The 26,565-nt window shown below is 44.1% G+C and overlaps 2 protein-coding genes across 2 annotated transcripts in view; both read right to left on the minus strand.

Annotated features, from left to right (window-relative positions):
* GLIS1 (GLIS family zinc finger 1) overlaps nucleotides 1–26,565 on the minus strand; it is a 72,944-nt gene that overhangs the window by 27,637 nt on the left and 18,742 nt on the right. Inside the window, exons 2-3 of the mRNA XM_075287797.1 lie at nucleotides 7,340–7,511; nucleotides 3,327–4,266 (exon numbers count right to left, since the gene is read on the minus strand). Of these exons, the coding sequence (XP_075143898.1) occupies nucleotides 3,327–4,266; nucleotides 7,340–7,511 (1,112 nt within the window). The remainder of the gene's footprint in view (nucleotides 1–3,326; nucleotides 4,267–7,339; nucleotides 7,512–26,565) is intronic.
* Nucleotides 1–26,565, minus strand: part of YIPF1 (Yip1 domain family member 1) — a 98,539-nt gene that overhangs the window by 23,333 nt on the left and 48,641 nt on the right. The gene's annotated exons all lie outside the window — the stretch shown is intronic.

A 26,565-nucleotide genomic window follows, 5' to 3' on the forward strand; every position in this document is an offset into this window, starting at 1 on the left:
ATTTTCCAGCCGATCCCGATCGTGAAATTTGCTCGATCGCTGATCAGGATCCGATCTATCCCGAACGATCAACCCTATTAATGATATGTACATGATTAGGGTTGAGCCGATCTTGAGATAACGTCTGACCTCGATCCTGCCGGAAAAGATCGGGATCGGAAATCCAATGGCGATCGTGAAATTTACTAGATCGGCGTTCGGAATCCGATCTTTTCCGATCCTGATCGCTCAACCCCAATACTGATCCGTTTATTTCTATGGGTCCGTACACATGACTGTGAATTACACAATCTCATGTTGAACCGTCAGTCCCGGCCGCAAAGTACGGAACAGGTCGTATTCCTTTCAAATTTTGTAGCCCTGATTCCGTGGCCCCCTTTATTCAATGGCATGGCCGGTGCACGGATAATATACGTGTGTGTCCCCTGCACCGCCTGTGCTGTTCATTCACGTCAACCGGATATCTGCAACCAGCTTTAGCCATTGCATTCGGATATAGACCTGGCGCAGCCAAATACTAGGATAGCCTGGTTGTGACTTCTCACAGCCTGCACCCTTTCATGGTCGGTGATGAACGTGACTTCATGGAGTTTAGGGAACACACGAGCACAAGCTGCTCCTCATTACATGCCACATTGCGAGCAGCCGCAGCCTGAAATCTCCTAATATCTGTCCAAAGTGATTCAATAAATTCTAGCTCTGTATAGACAATAGATAGAACAGTCCGTGGATGTGTCCTAGGGTCGACGGCGGAATGGCTAGAATCGTTTGACCACCACTTACCCCTTTTATCGAGTCTTCTTTCTGGAACTATCATAATTTGTAGTGTCTATATGTAAAGTTTATAGACGGCGGCTCTGAGCATAGCCATATATCTCTGCAGGGAAGGGGAGGACGAGCGTCCGCACATGGATTGGTTGTAAGGCCTGGGCGTCACTTACATAGTAGCTGGCACAACAGCTGCAAAGGGGCCCAACAGCTAAGAGGGTGCGATGTAGTTAGTGATGACTATGGTGGATCGAAGGGTTAAGTAAAAAATTACAAGCAGTCGTATTTCATGTGTGACTTCCGAGACTCGCTGTTACTTTCTGTTCTCTTGAGTTTTCATTATCTCTCTTCTATGATATCACAATATACAATATATACTCTGACATTATCTTCTGTGTGTTTATAGTGAGATCTGATAGTATAATATCCCTGTACTGTGACATTACTGTGTGTATTATCCTGTACTGTGACATCACTGTGTGTATTATCCTGTACTGTGACATCACTGTGTGTATTATCCTGTACTGTGACATCACTGTTTGTATTATCTCTGTACTGTGACATCACTGTGTGTATTATCTCTGTACTGTGACATCACTGTGTGTATTATCTCTGTACTGTGACATCACTGTGTGTATTATCTCTGTACTGTGACATCACTGTGTGTATTATCTCTGTACTGTGACATCACTGTGTGTATTATCTCTGTACTGTGACATCACTGTGTGTATTATCCCTGTACTGTGACATCACTGTGTATTATCTCTGTACTGTGACATCACTGTGTGTATTATCTCTGTACTGTGACATCACTGTATTATCTCTGTACTGTGACATCACTGTGTGTATTATCTCTGTAATGTGACATCACTGTATTATCCTGTACTGTGACATCACTGTGTGTATTATCCTGTACTGTGACATCACTGTGTGTATTTTCTCTGTACTGTGACATCACTGTGTGTATTATCTCTGTACTGTGACATCACTGTGTGTATTATCTCTGTACTGTGACATCACTGTATTATCCTGTACTGTGACATCACTGTGTGTATTATCTCTGTACTGTGACATCACTGTGTGTATTATCCTGTACTGTGACATCACTGTGTGTATTATCCCTGTACTGTGACATCACTGTGTGTATTATCCCTGTACTGTGACATCACTGTGTGTATTATCCTGTACTGTGACATCACTGTGTGTATTATCCTGTACTGTGACATCACTGTGTGTATTATCTCTGTACTGTGACATCACTGTGTGTATTATCTCTGTACTGTGACATCACTGTGTGTATTATCTCTGTACTGTGACATCACTGTGTGTATTATCCCTGTACTTTGACATCACTGTGTGTATTATCCTGTACTGTGACATCACTGTGTGTATTATCCTGTACTGTGACATCACTGTGTGTATTATCCTGTACTGTGACATCACTGTGTGTATTATCCCTGTACTGTGACATCACTGTGTGTATTATCCTGTACTGTGACATCACTGTGTGTATTATCTCTGTACTGTGACATCACTGTGTGTACTATCCTGTACTGTGACATCACTGTGTGTATTATCTCTGTACTGTGACATCACTGTGTGTATTATCTCTGTACTGTGACATCACTGTGTGTATTATCTCTGTACTGTGACATCACTGTGTGTATTATCCCTGTACTGTGACATGACTGTGTGTATTATCCCTGTACTGTGACATCACTGTGTGTATTATCCTGTACTGTGACATCACTGTGTGTATTATACTGTACTGTGACATCACTGTGTGTATTATCTCTGTACTGTGACATCACTGTGTGTATTATCCCTGTACTGTGACATCACTGTGTGTATTATCTCTGTACTGTGACATCACTGTGTGTATTATCCCTGTACTGTGACATCACTGTGTGTATTATCTCTGTACTGTGACATCACTGTGTGTATTATCTCTGTACTGTGACATCACTGTGTGTATTATCTCTGTACTGTGACATCACTGTGTGTATTATCGTGTACTGTGACATCACTGTGTGTATTATCCCTGTACTGTGACATCACTGTGTGTATTATCTCTGTACTGTGACAGCACTGTGTGTATTATCCTGTACTGTGACATCACTGTGTGTATTATCCCTGTACTGTGACATCACTGTGTGTATTATCCCTGTACTGACATCACTGTGTGTATTATCTCTGTACTGTGACATCACTGTGTGTATTATCTCTGTACTGTGACATCACTGTATGTATTATCCTGTACTGTGACATCACTGTGTGTATTATCTCTGTACTGTGACATCACTGTGTGTATTATCCCTGTACTATAACGTTGTACATTATCCGCATGTGTTAGGATGAGACTGAGATAGTCACCAGATATCATATTCTGGACTATACATGGTGGAGTGGGCCCATACTCCATGGCAGTGGGTTCCTATAGGGCGCCATGGTTATATGTTATGCCACTGCTGGAGGTATCATCATGGTCTATATATCATAAATGGATGAGCTTGGATAATAAGACTCACACTCATAGTACATAAGATACATGCACTCACCATGCACTTATTTGGCTTCTCCCCAGAGTGCACCCTCATGTGAATGAGCAGTTTATACCGGGCGTTGAAAGGTTTGAAGCGTCTCGTACAACCAGCCCAAAAACACGTGAAATCCTCTCCCGTGCGTTGGTCAATATGGGTCTTCTCAATGTGCCTCACTAACTCCTCCTGCTGATCATACAAGGCACTGCAATCTATCCAGCGGCATAGCTGTCTCCTCTCAGTGCCAAGGTCATCATGGTCTTCAGGTGTAATAGTCTTCGGGGACATAGTGAGTGTAAGATGAAGGGGAGAATGAAGTCCTTGGGGGTAGTTGTCTTCTGGCTCTTGCTTCAAAAAGTTGAGCTTACTGCAGTCATTGGGAATTGTGTTTAGGAAGAGATTGGCACTGCCCTCCGAACACGGCACGTTCACCTGCTCGGGAGATTTCAGTTCATACCCTCCAGGACTGGGAAGTAGGCACTGGGCAGAGGAGGGCAATCCACAAAGACCCTCAGGTTGGGACGCCTTTGGCGGGCTGCAGTTAGGAACACCCCCGGAATTAAACTGTGTCCTTGGAGGCGAAACGCAAAGATCGTTCATACAGGGTGGCAATGACGTGTGAGCGGAGTGAATAATCCCCACAATTTCAACGCTGTCGGCAGAACATCCCCGTCTTCCAGCGGACTGGAGCTGGGCAGAGGTAGAATTGCTGCTGGCTGTCAGCGAGCCTGGGAAAGTGCTGTGTGTGGCGTCTAAAAAGTACGATGACAGACACTGTTTCAATCCATTGTGTGTCACCGCCGTGTCAGGAAGCAGAGATGCTCTTAACTCTGAGATGCCCGAGTGCCGCGAGACCGCTGATAGATGAGAGAAGTCGCAGGGACCCTCCTGTTTGATTCGACTGGCCGAGCGAGACCCATTCAGGCAAAACGATATGGAGGTGCAATAGCGAGCGGACCTGCGGGAAAAGGAGGCAAAAAAAACACTAAATATCATCACATCTAAAGAATGGGGCAAAATCTAGGCAATGATTTAATATTTATGTTCCCGAGAATGTGCACATACACTCACCGGCCACTTTATTAGGTACACCTGTCCAACTGCTCGTTAACACTTAATTTCTAATCAGCCAATCACACGGCGGCAACTCAGTGCATTTAGGCATGTAGACATGGTCAAGACAATCTCCTGCAGTTCAAACCAAGCATCAGTATGGGGAAGAAAGGTGATTTGAGTGCCTTTGAACGTGGCATGGTTGTTGGTGCCAGAAGGGCTGGTCTGAGTATTTCAGAAACTGCTGATCTACTGGGATTTTCACGCACAACCATCTCTAGGGTTTACAGAGAATGGTCCGAAAAAGAAAAAACATCCAGTGAGCGGCAGTTCTGTGGGCGGAAATGCGTTGTTGATGCCAGAGGTCAGAGGAGAATGGCCAGACTGGTTCGAGCTGATAGAAAGGCAACAGTGACTCAAATAGCCACCCGTTACAACCAAGGTAGCCAGAAGAGCATCTCTGAACGCACAGTACGTCAAACTTTGAGGCAGATGGGCTACAGCAGCAGAAGACCACACCGGGTGCCACTCCTTTCAGCTAAGAACAGGAAACTGAGGCTACAATTTGCACAAGCTCATCGAAATTGGACAATTGAAGATTGGAAAAACGTTGCCTGGTCTGATGAGTCTCGATTTCTGCTGTGACATTCGGATGGTAGGGTCAGAATTTGGCGTCAACAACATGAAAGCATGGATCCATCCTGCCTTGTATCGGTAACGGTTCAGGCTGCTGGCGGTGGTGTTATTGTGTGGGGAATATTTTCTTGGCACTCTTTGGGCCCCTTGGTACCAATTGAGCATCGTTGCAACGCCAAAGCCTACCTGAGTATTGTTGCTGACCATGTCCATCCCTTTATGACCACAATGTACCCAACATCTGATGGCTACTTTCAGCAGGATAATGCAATGCCATGTCATAAAGCTGGAATCATCTCAGACTGGTTTCTTGAACATGACAATGAGTTCACTGTACTCCAATGGCCTCCACAGTCACCAGATCTCAATCCAATAGAGGAGCATCTTTGGGATGTGGTGGAACGGGAGATTCGCATCATGGATGTGCAGCCGACAAATCTGCGGCAACTGTGTGATGCCATCATGTCAATATGGACCAAAATCTCTGAGGAATGCTTCCAGCACCTTGTTGTATCTATGCCACGAAGAATTGAGGCAGTTCTGAAGGCAAAAGGGGGTCCAACCCGTTACTAGCATGGTGTACCTAATAAAGTGGCCGGTGAGTGTATATAGACATTATATATGGGTAAGATGGAGGCATGCACCAACACAGCCATACACACTACGGAGCGATGTACACTACCTGTCTTTTACAAACCTTACACAACTGGCATTATCTTACTTTCAACCAAAGAGAAGTTTTGTATCTAGTGAGGTATTTTGTATCTGTATCTAGTGCAGAATTTTGTACCTGTATCTAGTGCGGTATTTTGGGTCTGTATCTCGTGCAGTATTTTGTATCTGTATCTAGTGCGGTATTTTGTACCTGTATCTAGTGCGGTATTTTGTATCTGTATCTAGTGCGGTATTTTGTATCTGTATCTAGTGCAGTATATTGTATCTGTATCTAGTGCGGTATTTTGTATCTGTATCTAGTGCAGTATTTTGTACCTGTATCTAGTGCGGTATTTTGTACCTGTATCTAGTGCAGTATTTTGTGTCTGTATCTAGTGCGGTATTTTTCATCTTTATCTAGTGCAGTATTTTGTATCTAGTGCGGTATTTTTCATCTTTATCTAGTGCAGTATTTTGTGTCTGTATCTAGTGCGGTATTTTTCATCTTTATCTAGTGCAGTATTTTGTATCTAGTGCGGTATTTATAATATTATAATCACTTTTATATCCTTGCCACACTTTGCCACCCATTTTTTACCACAGCTACGGACAGATTCCAAGATTTGCAAGTATAAAATTGTGCAAAAATTTCAAGACAAATGGGCAGATTTTTATAGATTCTTCTACGGCTTAGTGATTGTGTTCTGCAAAAATCCCGAGATCCTTACACATGTCCGTCCATACCTTCCTGTTGACTCAAGACCTCCTGAGACAAGTGCCGCAATATAACTATCTTTAAGGAGAAAAAAACCTTTGCGTTGCTCCGTCCAGGGGTTGTGAGTAATGTAAAAGTTATCTTCTTCGAAACTGCTCGTCTTAGTAGTTGTCGAGTCAATAGGACAGTAAGGAAGGACATGTCTGTATTCTTGTGCAAAATTGGAGACAGGTAATGCAAATTTAGTTCATTGAGCTTTAAGGGTATGTTCACACGGTGGAATTTGGAGCTGATTTGGGTCAGATCCCGACAAATCACATGATGGCCTATCAGTAGGAAAACTCAGTTTGGGTCTAGGAAAACCCCTTTAACTATAACTTATCTCTGTTATCTGAAAACACCGCAGCAGACGCCACATTACCTCTAGCACATGACACGGGGTATCGCCATGGTACGCCGCTGTCTTCTATGTCACTTACTACGTCTCCCCTCGCTATGACACCATTCAATACTACGGACTAGATGGATCCATAGAGAACGACATTGTGTTTTTTAGCCTTTGATGGGGGAGATTACGAGGGGCAATGTGACAAGGACAATGAACTTGCTCCTGTGTAATGTGGCTCCTCGTCCTGGGAAAAACATTAGGGATGAGATGGAGAGAGGGGTCGGGTTTCTGATGTATGAGCATCTCTCATCCCTTCATTATGGGAAGTACAATATGGTAACAAGTATCCGGCCTGACCCTTAACCTGTGCTTTATCCTCTCCCTCCTAATTCCTATTGTCTTGTAATTGCCTTCACTGACAAGACGAGACGACATAATTGCCCTACTTATTCTTAGGTAAGAGGTATGACATCTAACCTCCATGATACCTCAACCCCAAGAGCACATATAGTGTAACCCGCTCCATCCGCGTATGTTTTACAGTATCCTCTTATCCCATTCCAGTATATACGTACAGTACATTACCTGTTATTTGTGTACTCAGCCGCCTCCTCGCTGTCATAAGAACCCATGTGCTCCTCAGAAGTCGCCGGAGTCCTCAGAGGGCCAAGGAAATTGTCCTCTAAGACTGCGCTGGTCATCCCGTCAATGCCCAGCAAGCTCTTCTTAAGGTTATACTGAGCATATCCCCCATTCACTAAAAAAGGTAAAAAGAGCAAATATAGTGTCTGAGGATCAAAAATCAGCAAAAAGAGAGCAAGATAGTAATCATCAAAACAGATAAAATCGTCCTACAACGGCAGAATACACTGAATAGTATGTAACATAATATAATATAGAAGTAGGTACTGTCAGGAGAACTGCTATATGTGTCTCCCAGGGGCGTAGCTGGAAGCGCCTACAAAATCTATACGGAATACCATGTGATATTTAGACTAGGGCTACATATTATGCAGAAGAGGGGCCTTTGGGGCCCCCCTAGGGTATGGGGCCTGGTAGCAACTGGCTGCAACCCGGACACCCTGTAATCATGTGGTCAGGACTTTGGTGGGGTGACAATCTGAGCCCATAGTTGTTATTGATTGACCAAGGGGGGGGGGGGGGTAAACAGACGGGATCAGATCTCTGATATAGCTGACACCTGCTGAGGGTGGCGTGGGTACAGCTGCAACATTCGGTGTGGTCCTGGCACAATCTCTTCATTCCTACATGTACATTTCTTTGTGCTAATAACACCAGTGCCAAGAAGGGCAGACGTCTTCAAGGGGTTAAGGTTTGTTCACAAATCTAAAATTCCACAGTATATCTGCAAGCAGAAAACCCGAAATTCTAAACAGTTGCCAGTGATCGATATTGGGTTCTCTCTCCTTGTTGGACATGTTATTAGCCAGGAGGCTCCGACACACTGCCCTCCAGCCATACCTCCAATATATACTGCTGTAATGGTGGCAGGAGGGATATATACACTCACCGGCCACTTTATTAGGTACACCATGCTAGTAACGGGTTGGACCCCCTTTTGCCTTCAGAACTGCCTCAATTCTTCGTGGCATAGATACAACAAGGTGCTGGAAGCATTTCTCAGAGATTTTGGTCCATATTGACATGATGGCATCACACAGTTGCCGCAGATTTGTCGGCTGCACATCCATGATGCGAATCTCCTGTTCCACCACATCCCAAAGATGCTCCTCTATTGGATTGAGATCTGGTGACTGTGGAGGCCATTGGAGTACAGTGAACTCATTGTCATGTTCAAGAAACCAGTCTGAGATGATTCCAGCTTTATGACATGGCGCATTATCCTGCTGAAAGTAGCCATCAGATGTTGGGTACATTGTGGTCATAAAGGGATGGACATGGTCAGCAACAATACTCAGGTAGGCTTTGGCGTTGCAACGATGCTCAATTGGTAGCAAGGGGCCCAAAGAGTGCCAAGAAAATATTCCCCACACCATGACACCACCACCACCAGCCTGAACCGTTGATACAAGGCAGGATGGATCCATGCTTTCATGTTGTTGACGCCAAATTCTGACCCTACCATCCGAATGTCGCAGCAGAAATCGAGACTCATCAGACCAGGCAACGTTTTTCCAATCTTCAATTGTCCAATTTCGATGAGCTTGTGCAAATTGTAGCCTCAGTTTCCTGTTCTTAGCTGAAAGGAGTGGCACCCGGTGTGGTCTTCTGCTGCTGTAGCCCATCTGCCTCAAAGTTCGACGTACTGTGCGGCGTTCAGAGATGCTCTTCTGGCTACCTTGGTTGTAACGGGTGGCTATTTGAGTCACTGTTGCCTTTCTATCAGCTCGAACCAGTCTGGCCATTCTCCTCTGACCTCTGGCATCAACAACGCATTTCCGCCCACAGAACTGCCGCTCACTGGATGTTTTTTCTTTTTCGGACCATTCTCTGTAAACCCTAGAGATGGTTGTGCATGAAAATCCCAGTAGATCAGCAGTTTCTGAAATACTCAGACCAGCCCTTCTGGCACCAACAACCATGCCACGTTCAAAGGCACTCAAATCACCTTTCTTCCCCATACTGATGCTCGGTTTGAACTGCAGGAGATTGTCTTGACCATGTCTACATGCCTAAATGCACTGACTCACCGCCATGTGATTGGCTGATTAGAAATTAAGTGTTAACGAGCAGTTGGACAGGTGTACCTAATAAAGTGGCCGGTGAGTGTATATATACATTAATGATATAAGGGTCAGATCTCCTTGTCACTGCCATACATAGGGCCAATAGTGTGTAGGCCCAGCGCCATTTCCACACTATACTGCTGTATAGATACCAGGTTGACATTCTAGAACAGCACAGAGATGTGAATAAAGTACCAGAGAAAACCTACTATTAGCTGCAGCGGTCTGTGTCTGCCTCTTCTTCTCCATAGTTTTATATGGGCAAATGTAATTTTCTACCACAGTGAAGTGGCAGTTCTTCTTGGAGGACCAAGACAGACTTGGCAGAAATGTCAGTTTAATTGGCCCGATCAATGGAGAAAGTAGCATTTTTCTTTGATGCAATATATTACCAGGTTTCTTCTATTTGCTTGAACTATTGATGCGTGCAGTTTCTTGATATGTTAGTGACCATTGAGTCACTTTAGCATGCACCTATCTATGCCTAGTAACTTTATATACAATGGGAAAAATCTCAATTGCTAAGAGGGTGCAGTCCCAGTTTTGGGTCTGGATTTACAGCACGTATGTGTTATTCCAGTAGCCCAATATTGGAATCCCTCCATAGTATACATAGGTATCCAGATTTATACCCAACATCACAAAACTGATGATTTCCGCTGCAATGTGTTCGTACCGTTTCATGCTTAATGGGACAAAACTAGGATTTCTATCCTGATTAGTAAAACCTCCCTCGCTGTGATGGGGAACATGTTGAGCATATGGCCCATGGTGTGTAGCCTTACATTCGTATCTGGCCCCATAAGGAAGAAGAAAGCTCCACAGACTCATATGAATGTCATCAGTTTTGTAGTTAGATCTGGCAGCGGATACGCAGAACTGAGTCTTCCTTGGAAATCTCTGCTGGGGAGGATTATCCATCTTACTGATATGATGACAGGACACCGTGCAAATGATCCTACAGTGGTAAATGGCAATGGATGCCCCAGAACAAAGAAGTGAGTTCTGGCAAAATCTACGGGAAGCTCTGCCATGATCACTTGTATGATAATATAGACATCACTGTCATAGACCTAATGATAGGAATCTTACTAACACTATCCTCGGCTCCTTCCCCTCTCGTGCCGTGCGTCCATCTTTAACCACATTGTACTTGACTGATAGAGAGACGTTGCACACGAGTTCCACATATGACATAAGGGGCAACACGGTGGCTCAGTGGTTAGCACTGCAACCTTGCAGCGCTGGAGTCCTGGGTTTGAATTCTGCCAGGAACAATATCTGCAAGGAGTTTGTATGTTCTCCCCGTGTTTGTGTGGATTCCTCCCATTCTACAAAGACATACTAATAGGGAAAAAAATGAAAATGAAAAAAATATATATATTTTATAATATATATATATATATATATATATATATATATATATATATATACACACAGTTAGGGCCAGAAATATTTGGACAGTGACACAATTTTCGCGAGTTGGGCTCTGCATGCCACCACATTGGTTTTGAAATGAAACCTCTACAACAGAATTCAAGTGCAGATTGTAACGTTTAATTTGAAGGGTTGAACAAAAATATCTGATAGAAAATGTAGGAATTGTACACATTTCTTTACAAACACTCCACATTTTAGGAGCTCAAAAGTAATTGGACAAATAAACATAACCCAAACAAAATATTTTTATTTTCAATATTTTGTTGCGAATCCTTAGGAGGCAATCACTGCCTTAAGTCTGGAACCCATGGACATTACCAAACGCTGGGTTTCCTCCTTCTTAATGCTCTGCCAGGCCTTTACAGCCGCAGCCTTCAGGTCTTGCTTGATTGTGGGTCTTTCCGTCTTAAGTCTGGATTTGAGCAAGTGAAATGCATGCTCAATTGGGTTAAGATCTGGTGATTGACTTGGCCATTGCAGAATGTTCCACTTTTTTGCACTCATGAACTCCTGGGTAGCTTTGGCTGTATGCTTGGGGTCATTGTCCATCTGTACTATGAAGCGCCATCCGATCAACTTGGCAGCATTTGGCTGAATCTGGGCTGAAAGTATATCCCGGTACACTTCAGAATTCATCCGGCTACTCTTGTCTGCTGTTATGTCATCAATAAACACAAGTGACCCAGTGCCATTGAAAGCCATGCATGCCCATGCCATCACGTTGCCTCCACCATGTTTTACAGAGGATGTGGTGTGCCTTGGATCATGTGCCGTTCCCTTTCTTCTCCAAACTTTTTTCTTCCCATCATTCTGGTACAGGTTGATCTTTGTCTCATCTGTCCATAGAATACTTTTCCAGAACTGAGCTGGCTTCTTGAGGTGTTTTTCAGCAAATTTAACTCTAGCCTGTCTATTTTTGGAATTGATGAATGGTTTGCATCTAGATGTGAACCCTTTGTATTTACTTTCATGGAGTCTTCTCTTTACTGTTGACTTAGAGACAGATACACCTACTTCACTGAGAGTGTTCTGGACTTCAGTTGATGTTGTGAACGGGTTCTTCTTGACCAAAGAAAGTATACGGCGATCATCCACCACTGTTGTCATCCGTGGACGCCCAGGCCTTTTTGAGTTCCCAAGCTCACCAGTCAATTCCTTTTTTCTTAGAATGTACCCGACTGTTGATTTTGCTACTCCAAGCATGTCTGCTATCTCTCTGATGGATTTTTGCTTTTTTTTTCAGCCTCAGGATGTTCTGCTTCACCTCAATTAAGAGTTCCTTTGACCGCATGTTGTCTGGTCACAGCAACAGCTTCCAAATACAAAACCACACACCTGGAATCAACCCCAGACCTTTTAACTACTTCATTGATTACTGGTTTACGAGGGAGACGCCTTCAGAGTTAATTGCAGCGCTTAGAGTCCATTGTCCAATTACTTTTGGTCCCTTGAAAAAGAGGAGGCTATGCATTACAGAGCCATGATTCCTAAACCCTTTCTCCGATTTGGATGTGGAAACTCTCATATTGCAGCTGGGAGTGTGCACTTTCAGCCCATATTATATATATAATTGTATTTCTGAACATGTTTTAGTAAACAGCTAAAATAACAAAACTTGTGTCACTGTCCAAATATTTCTGGCCCTAACTGTATATATATATATATATCCATTGATGTATATGGTGTGCCCGAACAATGGGTTGGATTTTTGCAACTGTTATGTCATAGTCACCATAGATAATCCTTGGATATGACTTGTGTGTGATTTTGAGAACAGAGCTATATACTCACGCTACACCAGGGGTAGGGCACCCTGGCTCTCCAGCTGCTGTGAAACTACAACTCCCAGCATGCTCCATTCACTTCCATGGGAGTTCAAAGAACAGAAGAGCAAGTATGCATGCTGGAAGTTGTAGTTTTGCAACAGCTGGAGAGCCGTACGTTCCCGACCCCTGCCCTACACAATGGGCGGATTTATTAAACGGTCTAGGGGTCTGCAAACTTGCCCAGGGTGCATTTGCTGGCAGTGCTGCCCCTTATAATCTGGGTACCTGGAGCTTGCACCCCTAATCCCACCAAGTGTACATATAAAAAGGTAACTGCAAAGAATGGCGCTTCACTATGATATTAGGCAACTGTATGGCGGTATTATTAGGACACTTTACGACAATAGTATTTGGTGAGTTTAGGACCTTTAAATATAGCCATGATCTCTTATATACACAGATGGAGTCTATATAGCCTGTGTATACTGTACCCATAGCACAAACGTTACCCAAACAGTGCGCTGTTGTCTGAAGACCACGATTTGGGGTTAATGTCCCGCCCTATATACAGCTATGTGAGAAGACACAAGACAAAGGATAAACCATTTCGGGAATGCCTGCAGAGTAAACGGATCAGGTCTGTATGCCATCTAATGTTCTGTAGATCACGTTGAGAAAATCGTACGAATCCTCAAATCCTGCCAAGAAGAGCGTCCAGGATCACAATGTAATTTTTGGCACCTTCAACAAAGTGAAAGCCTAGTATCATCCAATTATTAATTTATTTTTATTAATTTGGCCTAAAATTTCATGTGCTCGTAAAGCTGGAAGTCATCCGTAGTATTGGGTGGGGAGAGGAGAATGATGAGTCCGAGAGGCCTAACCCTTAAGGAAAATCTTACGTGTATCACTACTATGACCGTGTATACCCCGGCCGAGGCACGCTACAGTCTTAAAGGGGTTGTGAATCATTTCGGCTGCTGGATTCCATAAAATGTAACTAATTTTTAATTGGATTTATTTTATTGGTGTTACGTATTCGTTCTCTATTAGAATGGCCACTAATAGGTGCAGTGCTGGCAAGAAGAAGCCGCTTCTAGGGCACGTCAAGTCTTATTATCCGGCCTGTATAATATCAGAGAGAATCCTGGATGAAGCTAGTGAGCATGTGCGACCACCACAGTCCTCGGACATTCTAAGAAAGAATCAGGTGGACAGCAGGTGGCGCTCTAACATGTATCTAGCAGCAATACTTGGCTACAGGAATTTTTTCTATTATTATGTTTTGCCGATCTGTTCTACGACTCCATGATAGATAGAACCGTATACGTATACTGGCCTGTTTGGCTCTTGTGTTCACTGGGTCGTAGATTACAATGGCCCATCCACTGCTCAGACCAGGGAATGACCCCATTACTTGCACATCCTTCAGTATCGGCAGGAAACGCGTCAGTAATACATTGGGGATAAGACATGAAGCCTGACTTTTCAGTTTCTGCCTGAAGTTACAAAGTAATATAACCTATATTTATTGATTTGGCTTTATGGCCTCCATTTATTACATTTTTATTACAATACGAGGCTTCTGAGCCGGGGATTCTGAACTATAACGCTGCCAAATCCTTTATTACAAAACCATATTACCATACCATGTGCTACTGAATGAAAAGAAGCGGCCTGTCCGATCTTACTGATGCTGTACAATCCTGCCATGTGAACATACCCAAAGGGATGGATGCCTAATCGGTGCATGGACTGTATGTACTACTTGCCCCTCCATTCCTGTAGCACACAGGACTTCTGTTCTTTCAATGTGTCCGGTTACTGCGCTAAGCACCTTGGATAGCACAACCCCAATCGCTCCATGTGCCCCACCAGTTACACCCCCTGCAGTCGCTATATGAGATATACAGACTAGTCTGAAACAATATTCTCCTGTAATATAACAAAACTGGAACGTCTTACCTTGTGCTGTCCCTCTGCTATTCTTCCTATCAATATAAATAATCTGACATCTGGATACATGTTACTGACACTGTCCAATCAGCTGAGAGCGTCAGAGTGTGCATGGACACACCCCTATAGCCAGGTGAAGGGAACACCCAGTTGTCAATTTATTCATAAATTTGCAGGAGTAATAACAGAGGAACATTACAAGTATAAGAAAACACGCTCCAGAACTGTTATTTTAAGGGGAATACAATTATTTTAAAATAGACAAGTCAGGAGAGATTCTATTTAAAGGGAGTCTGTCATCAGACCCCAACATATCATCCTAGCCCACAGATAGATAGGTTAGGAGCAGGTGACAGTAACCTATCTATCTGCAGGGCTGGGGTGATATGCTGGGTTTGGTGACAGTAACCTATCTATCTGCAGGGCTGGGGTGATATGCTGGGTCTGGTGACACTAACCTATCTACCTGCAGGACTGGGGTGATATGCCGGGGTCTGGTGACAGTAACCTATCTACCTGCAGGACTGGGGTGATATGCCGGGGTCTGGTGACAGTAACCTATCTATCTGCAGGGCTGGGGTGATATGCTGGGTCTGGTGACACTAACCTATCTATCTGCAGGGCTGGGGTGATATGCTGGGTCTGGTGACACTAACCTATCTATCTGCAGGACTGGGGTGATATACTGGGTCTGGTGACACTAACCTATCTATCTGCAGAGCTGGGGTGATATGCTGGGTCTGGTGACACTAACCTATCTATCTGCAGGGCTGGGGTGATATGCTGGTTCTGGTGACTCTAACCTATCTATCTGCAGGGCTGGGGTGATATGCTGGGTCTGGTGACACTAACCTATCTATCTGCAGGGCTGGGGTGATATGCTGGGTCTGGTGACTCTAACCTATCTATCTGCAGGGCTGGAGTGATATACTGGGTCTGGTGACAGTAACCTATCTATCTGCAGGGCTGGGGTGATATGCTGGGTCTGGTAACACTAACCTATCTATCTGCAGGGCTGGGGTGATATGCTGGGTCTGGTGACAGTAACCTATCTATCTGCAGGGCTGGGGTGATATGCTGGTTCTGGTGACAGTAACCTATCTATCTGTAGGGCTGGGGTGATATGCTGTTTGTAGTGACTCTAACCTATCTATCTGCAGGGCTGGAGTGATATACTGGGTCTGGTGACAGTAACCTATCTATCTGCAGGGCTGGAGTGATATACTGGGTCTGGTGACACTAACCTATCTATCTGCAGGGCTGGGATGATATGCTGGGTCTGGTGACACTAACCTATCTATCTGCAGGGCTGGGGTGATATGCTGGGTCTGGTGACAGTAACCTATCTATCTGCAGGGCTGGGGTGATATACTGGTTCTGGTGACAGTAACCTATCTATCTGCAGGGCTGGGGTGATATACTGGGGTCTGGTGACAGTAACCTATCTATCTGCAGGACTGGGGTGATATACTGGGGTCTGGTGACAGTAACCTATCTATCTGCAGGGCTGGGGTGATATGCTGGGTCTGGTGACACTAACCTATCTATCTGCATGTAAATGATATAACCTTATATGCTTTACTATGAGCATCTCTAATCCAGTAATCCAGAATAATTACATATATATATATAGCTATAACCCTGACCATGCCTTTCTCCTCAGCCTTGTAAGATTACAGAAGGTATAACCCCTGGAGGAATAGCAGCTGATCTAACGCCAGTCATCATGTCAACAACATAAAGATGCAATATGCTAAAGTATCCGACCCTTCAGATTTCGTAATTTCACCGCACGTCACTACTTGGAACTGGCGACAATCATAGGTTTGTTTCTTGTCTCAATTCAGAGAAAAATCCTGTGTAATGACTGCGCGCGAGCGCTCTACCTAGAGCACAGAGGCAACAAGAGATTTTCACATCAGAAAGAGCATGAAATAGGAAGCAGATGTGCCGGCCATCATTCCACAGCAAGGTTTGTAGAATGTAACATGGCTACAAGACATGTCAGGCAGCTGAAAGCGACCGTGTACCAGCGCCAAACCACAGCGCCAACCAAGGCTGAAATCAGCCCCGACAATATCAGACACATAAGAGGGAGGGGAAAGAATCACTTGCTTTTCCTTTGTGGTTGCTTTATGCCTCGGATAATCAAACACATCCAGATGGCGCACATCGTGAGAATGGCGATCACAAATACCCTAGAAAAGCCACGGAAATCCTACTCTGATAACGTGACATTCTGGAACAAAAAACCACCAAAAAGAACAGAAAATAATTGACCATTTGGTAAGGTGAATTTTTGGAGATCCGTTCACATGGTGTGGTTCTGCACGGCGGCCGCTCTTGGCGTGGTGCGGACCAGACCCTGAGACAAAGTTTGGTAGTTTGGGTCTTGTTGAGCTCCTGGGTCGCTCCCCCTATGGGTGCTAAGTTGCGGTGATGGTGGTCACCAGACTACAACACACCCCATAGAGTAAGGACCCTCTATACGGAGGTCTCCACGGGAAGTGGCCAGTGGGCTTATACACCTTAAAGAGGAACTTTCACGTCCTCTGGCACTCGCGGGATTGTATACGGCTGGAAAGTTCAGGTTAACTCAGCTACATCTGTGGTTTAAGATAAGATAAGATAATCCGTATAACATACAGAAATCCCATAAAGATTGATGAGAACCTACAATTATGGAGAAGAGAATATGATTCATTATAATAGTAAGAGACATATTGCTATATATTCAGCTCTGAGAAATACAAGTCACACCGACTTATACCAATTGTCTCCGGACCCTCTACACGATGGCGAGGACCCTCTGGAGCGCGGCGTCTTCAGCACCTCACGGGGCACATCTTGCCTCTTATTACCATCACTTCTTCCATTAGTCTGACTTCTTCCCTCTTAGATTTGGGTGTGTCAAGGTTGCACTGTCAAAACCAAATTTTCTTAATGTGTTTTCTTTCCAGTGGAAGAAATTAAAACGTTCTGAGCGGCGTGTCCCATTTTCCACTCACGTGTACAAGCGAGAGGTGAATGTATGGAAGGAGCCTTCTCATTGTCATTGGCTGCCATTCATACGGACATGGCACCATAAGAGCGGGCACCACCCAGAAGAATGGGAACCAAATTCAACTTTATGCTTTACCTTTATGATTTGACTTGTAAGGGAATGAACTCCTTTAAACTCTATTGTAGAGAAGGATCTCCCCAGTGCACAAAAATGGGGTCAAAGAAAAATAGTTTCCCCAATGTTCTCACAGGGGCACGGGACACAAAAGATGTCTACTTGCAATGACTAAACGGGGAATTTACCCCAAATTTCTTTGTTCATCCACAGTGTACACCATGATGTAAATGTTACTGCACCTATTTGCAGCACTGCAGAGGACGGTGACTTTCCCAAAAGCCCCTTTTTCCACTGCATGGCACTGGATCGCCTCAGCTCACCTTGGACCACTTTTGTTATTTTTCCACTGCAAACAAGTGCTGCAAAGTACAATGTAGTATTATAGCACCTTGTTTAGTTGAGGTACCAAGTCAGCAAAAGTGACGCCCCCACGGATGGCACACTCGGACATGTGCATGGAGTCTTAGGACACGTGTCCAAACACTGCTCAGCTAAATGATCATTGCTCAGATGACAACCAGCTACATGACAAGGCTATGTACACCGAAATATGCTGCGACTGCTTTCATTCACCCTCTTCTGCCCACTGTCTCTGCAGACCTTCTCTTCCTTGGTGCATCACATCTCTCCTGTTTTGCAGACCAGTAGGTGCACTCTGTCCCTGAGCGGCAGAAAAACCATCCTTCTATAGCGTCTATGGTGCGCCTACCCTTTATGGTGACATCACCTCGGACTGCTCACATGGACTTGTGTTTTTCTCCTTGTCCAGCATAGATGGGTGTAAATATCTTCTGCCATATTGTGCGAATTTACAAAAGTGGTCAGGGTGCAGGCCAAGCCAGGCAGGGGCATTGATGCCTCGGCCCAACAAAGTTGCTATAACTCACACTAGAAAACTGACTCGAGTTATACCTGAAACCCGGACTTGCATAGATTTCACTCTTGGCATGTAGGAGTGTATCTGAATTATCAAGAGGCGCCAGTCTAAATAAATTCCCCCCACTATGTTTAAGCCTTGGAGCTAATTCACACAGAAATGTGTGCAGTTTATGTGCACATAAGACTACCCACCGACAACACATGGACAGTACTGAATGTGTAAAGTCACATTGCACCATGTGCGACTCCAATCCGTCTTGCAGAGGACACAGACTTGGAGACACCCCCCCCCCCCAATGGTTTTCAAGACAATCTCCTCTGCAGACATACAGATTTCCTGATGTATACTGTCAATGTAAGAGACACATCACCCATAGGTCCCCATGCTAAAAGAATATATACTGCATGGTTTACTTTTTTAGGGGAACGTGGGAAGAATATGCAAATCTGACTTCCATGATGTAATTAGGAAACCAGTGCCTCAGGCATGCACACCAATAGAGGGCGCTCACTGAGAATGTGCAAGAACGCGTTTATATAGAAAAACCCAGCAGACTATCCTTTCTATACAGGGTGAACGGGCCCTATGGATATGTTCGTATGGTATGGTACCAGCTAGACCTGTGAGGTCTATGAAACCTACTCCGACTACTTCCATAGCTGAGACCATTAATCTCTCCCATGATGCCCGTTTACCTGTTTGCCAGCTAAAGCTCGGTCACCAGGCTTGTATAGAAGAAGCCAAGGAGGGAAAATGACCTCAGTGCCTGAATATAAAACAGGAGCTCGCTGAATTTTACTGTACACAAACCTAACGTATGGCCTCATAAAGCCTCCGAATGTGGCGTTATATAGTGATTTACAAGCTCTATAGGTCCAGCACGGGGACTCGTAAATTACGCGCTGCTTCTTTAATATATATAGCGCTGCCAAAAGTGATCCCATGTTCTGAGTATGTTGCGGCTTATGAAGGGCGAGTTTTCTACTTGCGGTAAGCCAGAGAACTTTGTACCATTGTATAAAGCGATGTTGGCAGCATGGTGCCTGTCAGTGCCACATTTCCACTGTACTATGGAAACATGATGGAGCACTTCAGGAACGTGAGGATCCAAACAAACCAGACTGTGTACGGCATCTTCACAGACAGGGGCGGGCGAAAGTGAATTGTATGGCAGTCGTAGACAAACAAGACGACAACAACCCACCAACAACTGAGGAGAGGAGAGAATGGCGTATCATTAGGGTGGGCACCATTTAGGTCATGGGCTCAAAAAATGCTAAAAAATGATGATATATAACATTTCTATAGTGTATGCATGTCAGAACTGGCAAAGTTGACAGCAGTCTCGGCTTATAACATACCTTGTAACATAGTAGACGATGTTGGATGAAGACGCGGGTCCATCATGTCCAACCTATACAGTGTTGATCCAGATGTGGGCAAATGATGCAGATCACCAGGTCCTATGTCAAGAGAAAAAATTCCTTCCCGACTCCAAATCCAACAATCAGACCCCAGATTATAAGTGTAGACCCAGAGGAGGTGAGTATGAGTAACAAACACTTATACTCACCTTGCCTCACGTCTCCAAGGCATCTGGTGTTCCCCAGTGTCTTCTTCAGGTCTCTTCCAGCCTCTGACTGACATCACATGCCCCCGGGGCCCAGGAGCCTCCTCCAAGGACATGGGACTGTGGACTGTCATACCGTAGTAGTGCTTTGTGTCCAATGAGTTCAGATAGACCGAACCTCATGAATATTCGTCAAAACAAATTTCATGAGGTCACCCATCTCTAGTAGTAACCCAGTTGTCGCCATTCTTGAGTCCAACCCTGCCCATGTTACCGGACCATGAACTACATATCACACGTTGCATTCAAACGCATCAGTTGGGTATAAGTAGCAAATTTCAGGCTCCAACAGACTGGACCGCTTGTATTTTATACTGTCCCGGATGGTTTGACATTTGCAGTGCAGAATTTCAGGAATCACAACGGACTAGGTCATAACGTATCAAAAATTTACCCAAGAGAAAGACATTCTGAGACCTTTCAATGGTGTAGTGTTATAGTTGTAGCTGGAGAACCACAGGTTGCGTATCGCAAACCCCTCCCCTTTATTGATAAGCCACACCCATTTCCCATTAAGGCACGCCCCCTCGTCAGACAAGCCGATAAAAGTCTCTAAAACACAATAAATTTGCAGCACAACGTTTTGGTCCCCGTGACACTTTTTGGTTAGTTATTCTGTATTTTTGTACTTTGTAAGGTTCATTTTCTATCCTCTACACGTAAGGAATCGGTAATGGGAATAAAAAGAATTGTCTATAGACGAATGGAAAGTGACATTTAGGTCTCAGTCAGGAGCCCGGACAGGTCGCTCGGCACTTCTCTAATTAAGACGTTTTCTCACTTTCACTGAGAATAAAACTTCTGCCAGATGAGCTCACAATTTCCCCGCGGCTCTTCATACTTGGTAGCATTTTCTATGTGCCCTGAATGAATGACGTACCTTTAAGACCTCAGCCCTGGGCTTGATCTGTCAGCACCGCTCTAAAACCTGCTATATAAAATTATCTATGACATGGACACACTTCACATATCGTAAGGTCCCTTGGCCGTGGTCCATGGGTGAACAGAGATTCGCAGATTGCTTTGTAATAATGTCTATTAACCAAAAATAGGTTCAAAGACTATATAAAAAATACATTTGTACAATAGAATATCATAACCCAGATATTATCTACCAGTATATAGCCAGAGCTGGATTAGACCAAGGCTGCACTTTGCAAATTTACAGACGTAAGAGAGCATTCACTCTGCACAGTTCTAGTTTTACTTGCCAGGGGACTTAAACCTGTGATCAAGTTATTGACTATACCATAGACTATGGTGGATGTCATAAAGGGGTTAAAAACTGCAACAACTTTGCATTGTAAGGTATTTTGCATTAATTTTTCCAATTTGTTGATAAAGAATGGAAGTAACTATTCATATGATTCACAGGGTCAACCATTTTATGTGCAAGTGCAGGACTTGAGATCTTGAAGAGGTTGTCTGGCCTAGAAAACGCCTTTACAAGTACCTTGTGAGACCACAATTCATAACCTCTGTCAATTTGTCAAAGTGCAAAGCTACAAACAGTCTCTCTCTCTCTCTGGAGGACCCAACACGTCCATGCACTACATAGACAGCCTATTGATTTGTGTAATGCACGACTTCACCTGTGGGGGTGCTGTTAGGGAACTGGATACATGCCGCTGGCTTTCCAATCAGATTACAGATTCCTCTGGTACCAAATCATAGGTCTCTTTTGACAGAGACAATTAGCAAAATTGGGTGAAATGGTTACATAGAGGCGTCTTCTCTATACATGCATATATAGGTTCTAAGTGTAAGAATCATCCACCGACCCCAAAAAATGATATTTTTTAGGAGTTTACCAAATCCAGGATCCTGTTACGGATTAGGAAGAAAAGCAAAATTAGATTCAGCTGGATCCTTAGAATTTGACCAACTGAATCCTGATTTGCAAGCAATTTCAGTGCATAAGACGTGATGTTATCTGTTCCAGATGGTAATATATTGCCCCTATAAAAAAACTAAAGTAGCCTTTGGGCTTCTGGTCTTCTCTACGACCCAAAACTTCTTCAAAAAAAGATTTCCAGTTACAACATTTACATACAATATTTAGTTATCGGGCCAAATCCTAATAGATCTGAGTATGTTTGCCTTGAAATTTTTAGATTTTTGTAACGTCTGGCTCAAAAAAACGCAACAAAAAAAGCTGCGTTTCCGCAACGTGAGGCACCAGCTTTGAAGGGCAAACATCTCACGGTGAGGTAAGCCAATCTACAAAGCCTTGGACTTGGAAAATCTAAATTCCATTTTTGTGAGAAAAGCGAATACTACGATTATTTTCCAACATGCCGGAAAGAAATAGTTTGCAGTATCGAGAACTTTTTGTGATTTCTGTCCGGCCCCATTCTCCACTGGATTTATTGTACGATGCTAAAAACTCAAGACGGCCTTATTACTCGTCATAACCGATCTCCAGAAAAGATGAAGATAGACTAAAGAGATCTCAGGAATGCAGAGAGAAAGCGAACCAGTTTGGAGCGGGCATGATAGGGGTATGAGCAAGCACGACTTATAAAGTCCAGGTTTTTCTGCGTGATTTTGGACTCGGTTCTCTTACATTTTTCCCAATCTCCACTCTAGTGAAGAATGAGCTCCGAGACTTTAATGTTTCAAGTTAAATGAAACCTGATTAAAAAAATATGTTTTTAATAGAGTGAAACTGGCTGAAGCCACACAGCATCAAAAAGAGGGGATCGGTGCCCAGCAAACTGGCTCTGCTCGACTCGAACAATCACGGCATTAATAAGAAACACACACAGCAACCGCACAGAATGAACTAATGTACAACAGAGTCCGAGAAACGGCTTGTCATTGATCAGAATGGATTCCTCCAACAGCCCCGTAATGACAGGCTAATACACTCAATAGCCAGCTCTACGCTGCCCCCGGGGGTCACCCGTCATGGAACCTCCAATGTGGATGACTATCTGCTAAGCCCATGGAGATCTCAAAGGTCAAATTTACGTCTCGTTTTATAGCGTATATAAGCGCCTGATGTTTATAATAAACACGTCCATAGGATCCTATTGCCAGATGGGGATGAAAGAGTGTCCTTTTATCCTCTGCCTGGTTAGACTACGTTGTGATACCAGTAATACAGGTTGGAATAGTGCAGTAGACTTTGCTATATCCCTCAGCTTGGTCCATCATATCCGATTAACGGAGACTATAAAAACCACTGGGTGACAAATGTCAATGTATGGCCATCCAATATGATGCTCCAATGACGTAACCAAAAATGACGGACACTTATCACTAGATAACAGGGGCAGTCTTCTAGAAAATGGCTACCACAAAGGGACACTCACTCTCCAGATCAGCTCGCTCAAGGATTTCCGGTGTCTTCTCAGCTGAGCCAATAACAGTCTGGTCTGTTGGGTGATATGAGCATCTATCATGGTGAGAAGGAAGGTGCTCCATAAGGGACATATCCCACGGGATGTGTATACAGTAGGATAGGCTGCAGGCCGTGACAATTACATTACAGGTGCACGCCTATAATGGCTGCTTTACTTCTCTACTAGTTGGAATAATTTCTCTAGCCCCCACTGTTCCTGTTATTTCCAGTACCCATGATGCTAATTAGACTCTGTATTGTCAACTAGGCGGTCCCTGTCTGTCTGCCCCAACCAAGGACCGCCCAAAAGTGAATCTAATTAGCATACTAAGTGCTGAATCTAACTGCACGGATTGCTCAGGAACGGTGGGGGCTAGAGAAAAAATTCCAACTGTGCTGGAATCAGCAGCACCTAATGATGGATATAAAGCGATGGAGTGTTAATTTTTAGTACCTGGACAGGTGGGTCAGAGTCTCTCTAAGATGGATGGACTTGTGGGGTGTTCCTTGTGTACAGTGGTTAGTATCTACCAAAAGTTCTCATTTAGAGGTCTTGCTAGGTCCATGCTGACGGGTCAGATCTGGCAGCATGGTGGACAGCTAGACAATATTGGCTTTAATGTTATGGCTGACATGACTTTGGTTTTTTGGCACCAGGATTTACATCAGTCACGTCTGTATTATCTCCGTCAGCCCCATAAAGCCGCAAATACCTTCTGACACCCCTTCATACAACACCGCTTATGAAATAGGGGAAGACACCGCATGCCCTGATAATAGGGAACAGAGGCGCATGTGTGTCCAACGTGCTTGAACATTGGGGTATCTCATCAAAATCCTGGAGAAGGCCACACATTAGGGACCAAGGATCTTCTGTTGAGTACCATAGATCTATACATCGGTCGTATCATCCACTATCAATTGCCTGGATTGGGTGCACCCGTGGTGAATGAGTCCTTGGACCAAATCGATACCTTATATCAGAAGGAACCTGCACAATTGCTTAAGGTGCACAGTACAAAGATTAGCACATCATGAACCGTCCCCACGTGTACAGAACACAAGGGTCCGATATCAATGGCAGGCTCCTTGGCATTCCTACAGGGTAAACATATCCTGCCTTATTAATCCATGAAATTGGATAGAACCCGTAACCTTTCATCAGTATCACTGGATTAATAGATGTCAAGAAGTGCAAGTCGATGAGAAGTGTTGGCTGTCGCTTGCCAAGGTGTTTACCTCAACTGAATGGATTTTCAGGTAAGGTCCTGCCAAGTGCAGCAAAGCACAGGCAATATCTGTAACCTCATACAGTAAAAGTAACAAGAATATGCAAATCTGTTTCCAAGATGTAAATAGGAAAACAGTGCCTCTGCTTGCTGCCCTTTAGGGGTCGCCCTCCGAAAGATCATGCTTGGCTTTTTCAAGACTATGACATGATGCGAGGATATTCCCTACCAATCAATTCTATTCCAAAGTGAACAGATTCTCAGCTGTGGACAGCACTGTTTCGATCTGGTTGGATCTCATCAGCACAGCGTAGAGAGAACTGGTTTGGGAAAGATGAGAGACTTCTGGACCAAGTTATGGAGATAATACAGTATTTCACCTTGTGGAGAGAGCCCTGTTACAGGCCTATGGAGTCTTACTAAGCCATTTTTGCTCCACTGGGGATTGTGGGAAGAATATGCAAATCTGTTTTGCAAGATGTAAATAGGTAAACAGTGCCTCTGCTTGCTGCCCTCTAGGGGTAGCCCTCTTAAACATCATGGTTTTTCTACCTGTAGTAATATTATAGAGTGAATTTGTGTAGTGAAAAACTGAAGTCTCTCGAAATATATGGAAGGTTGAGGGTGGACACATCTGTAGCAACCAAATCTGGAATCTGCATTGTGTCTTCTAGAGTCTGTTTGTAATACAGGACCACTAAACACAGAACAGTAGCCCCCTAACCTCCTAACCATGTTATGCAACAACATCTCCTAGCAGCACATAGTGAACACATTAAGTAATCGTAATTCCGGTATCTTGTACCCATCATATAATATGTCGCTCATCACAGAAAACTGATGCATATTATATATCAGAGGAGCGCAAAACGTATTTACCCCATACTAGAGAACTACTATTACTGGATTTCTATGAAATTGGCCCTACTTTGTTTCCATGTGTCTAAAATGGGGAAATTATGGGGTAATGTGAGCACCACTAGGGATCGGAGGGATGAGAGTGATTACAATCTAGGTACATCGCTGCAGAATATGTTGGTGCCATATATACTGTGTGGGGTCATGTGTTATGGTCCTGAAGAGGGGTGATATTTGCACAAGCAGTATCTATAGTACCAATTGTCCTGTTTGAGATAGGTTCAATGTAGAGAGGGGCGAATGTCATGAGATTTGTTACAGAAATGTTCAAAGTTTTTGGGGAAAATTTGTTTCGTTCCGAACCAAAAGTGCAGGTCATAGTTCATTAATATAGTGGCCCTGAGTATAATAATCTGGTCTGAAAAAAACAAACAAAAAACAAAACACCTCTCTACGCCATGTCATCCTCTGGTGTTCCAGTCTTCTTCCCAAGCTATCCACCATGGCTTCCGGCCTCCAGGTATGTACGTGCGTTGTATTGTCAAAGTGTAGAGATGTTTATACCCAATGTCCCAATCACAGGTCTGACTGGTGACCTGGGGGTCAGAAGCCATGATGGATGGCTCGAGAAGTCAACCAGAAGTCTCTGATTGCTAAACCCTGGAACTTGAAGAGACAATAAAGTATCATAACCCACTTTGGTGGGCTGGTAACTGTAGAGATGTCGAAACCCAATGTCCCAATCACAGGTCTGACCGGTGACCTGGGGGTCAGAAGACATGATGGATGGTTCGAGAAGTCAACCAGAATTCTCCGATTGCTAAACCCTGGGACTTGAAGAGACCCCAACGTATAATAATCCACTTTGGTGGGCTAG

This window comes from Leptodactylus fuscus, chromosome 9, assembly GCF_031893055.1.
Source record: "Leptodactylus fuscus isolate aLepFus1 chromosome 9, aLepFus1.hap2, whole genome shotgun sequence".
In the NCBI taxonomy this organism is placed as follows: Eukaryota; Metazoa; Chordata; class Amphibia; order Anura; family Leptodactylidae; genus Leptodactylus; species Leptodactylus fuscus.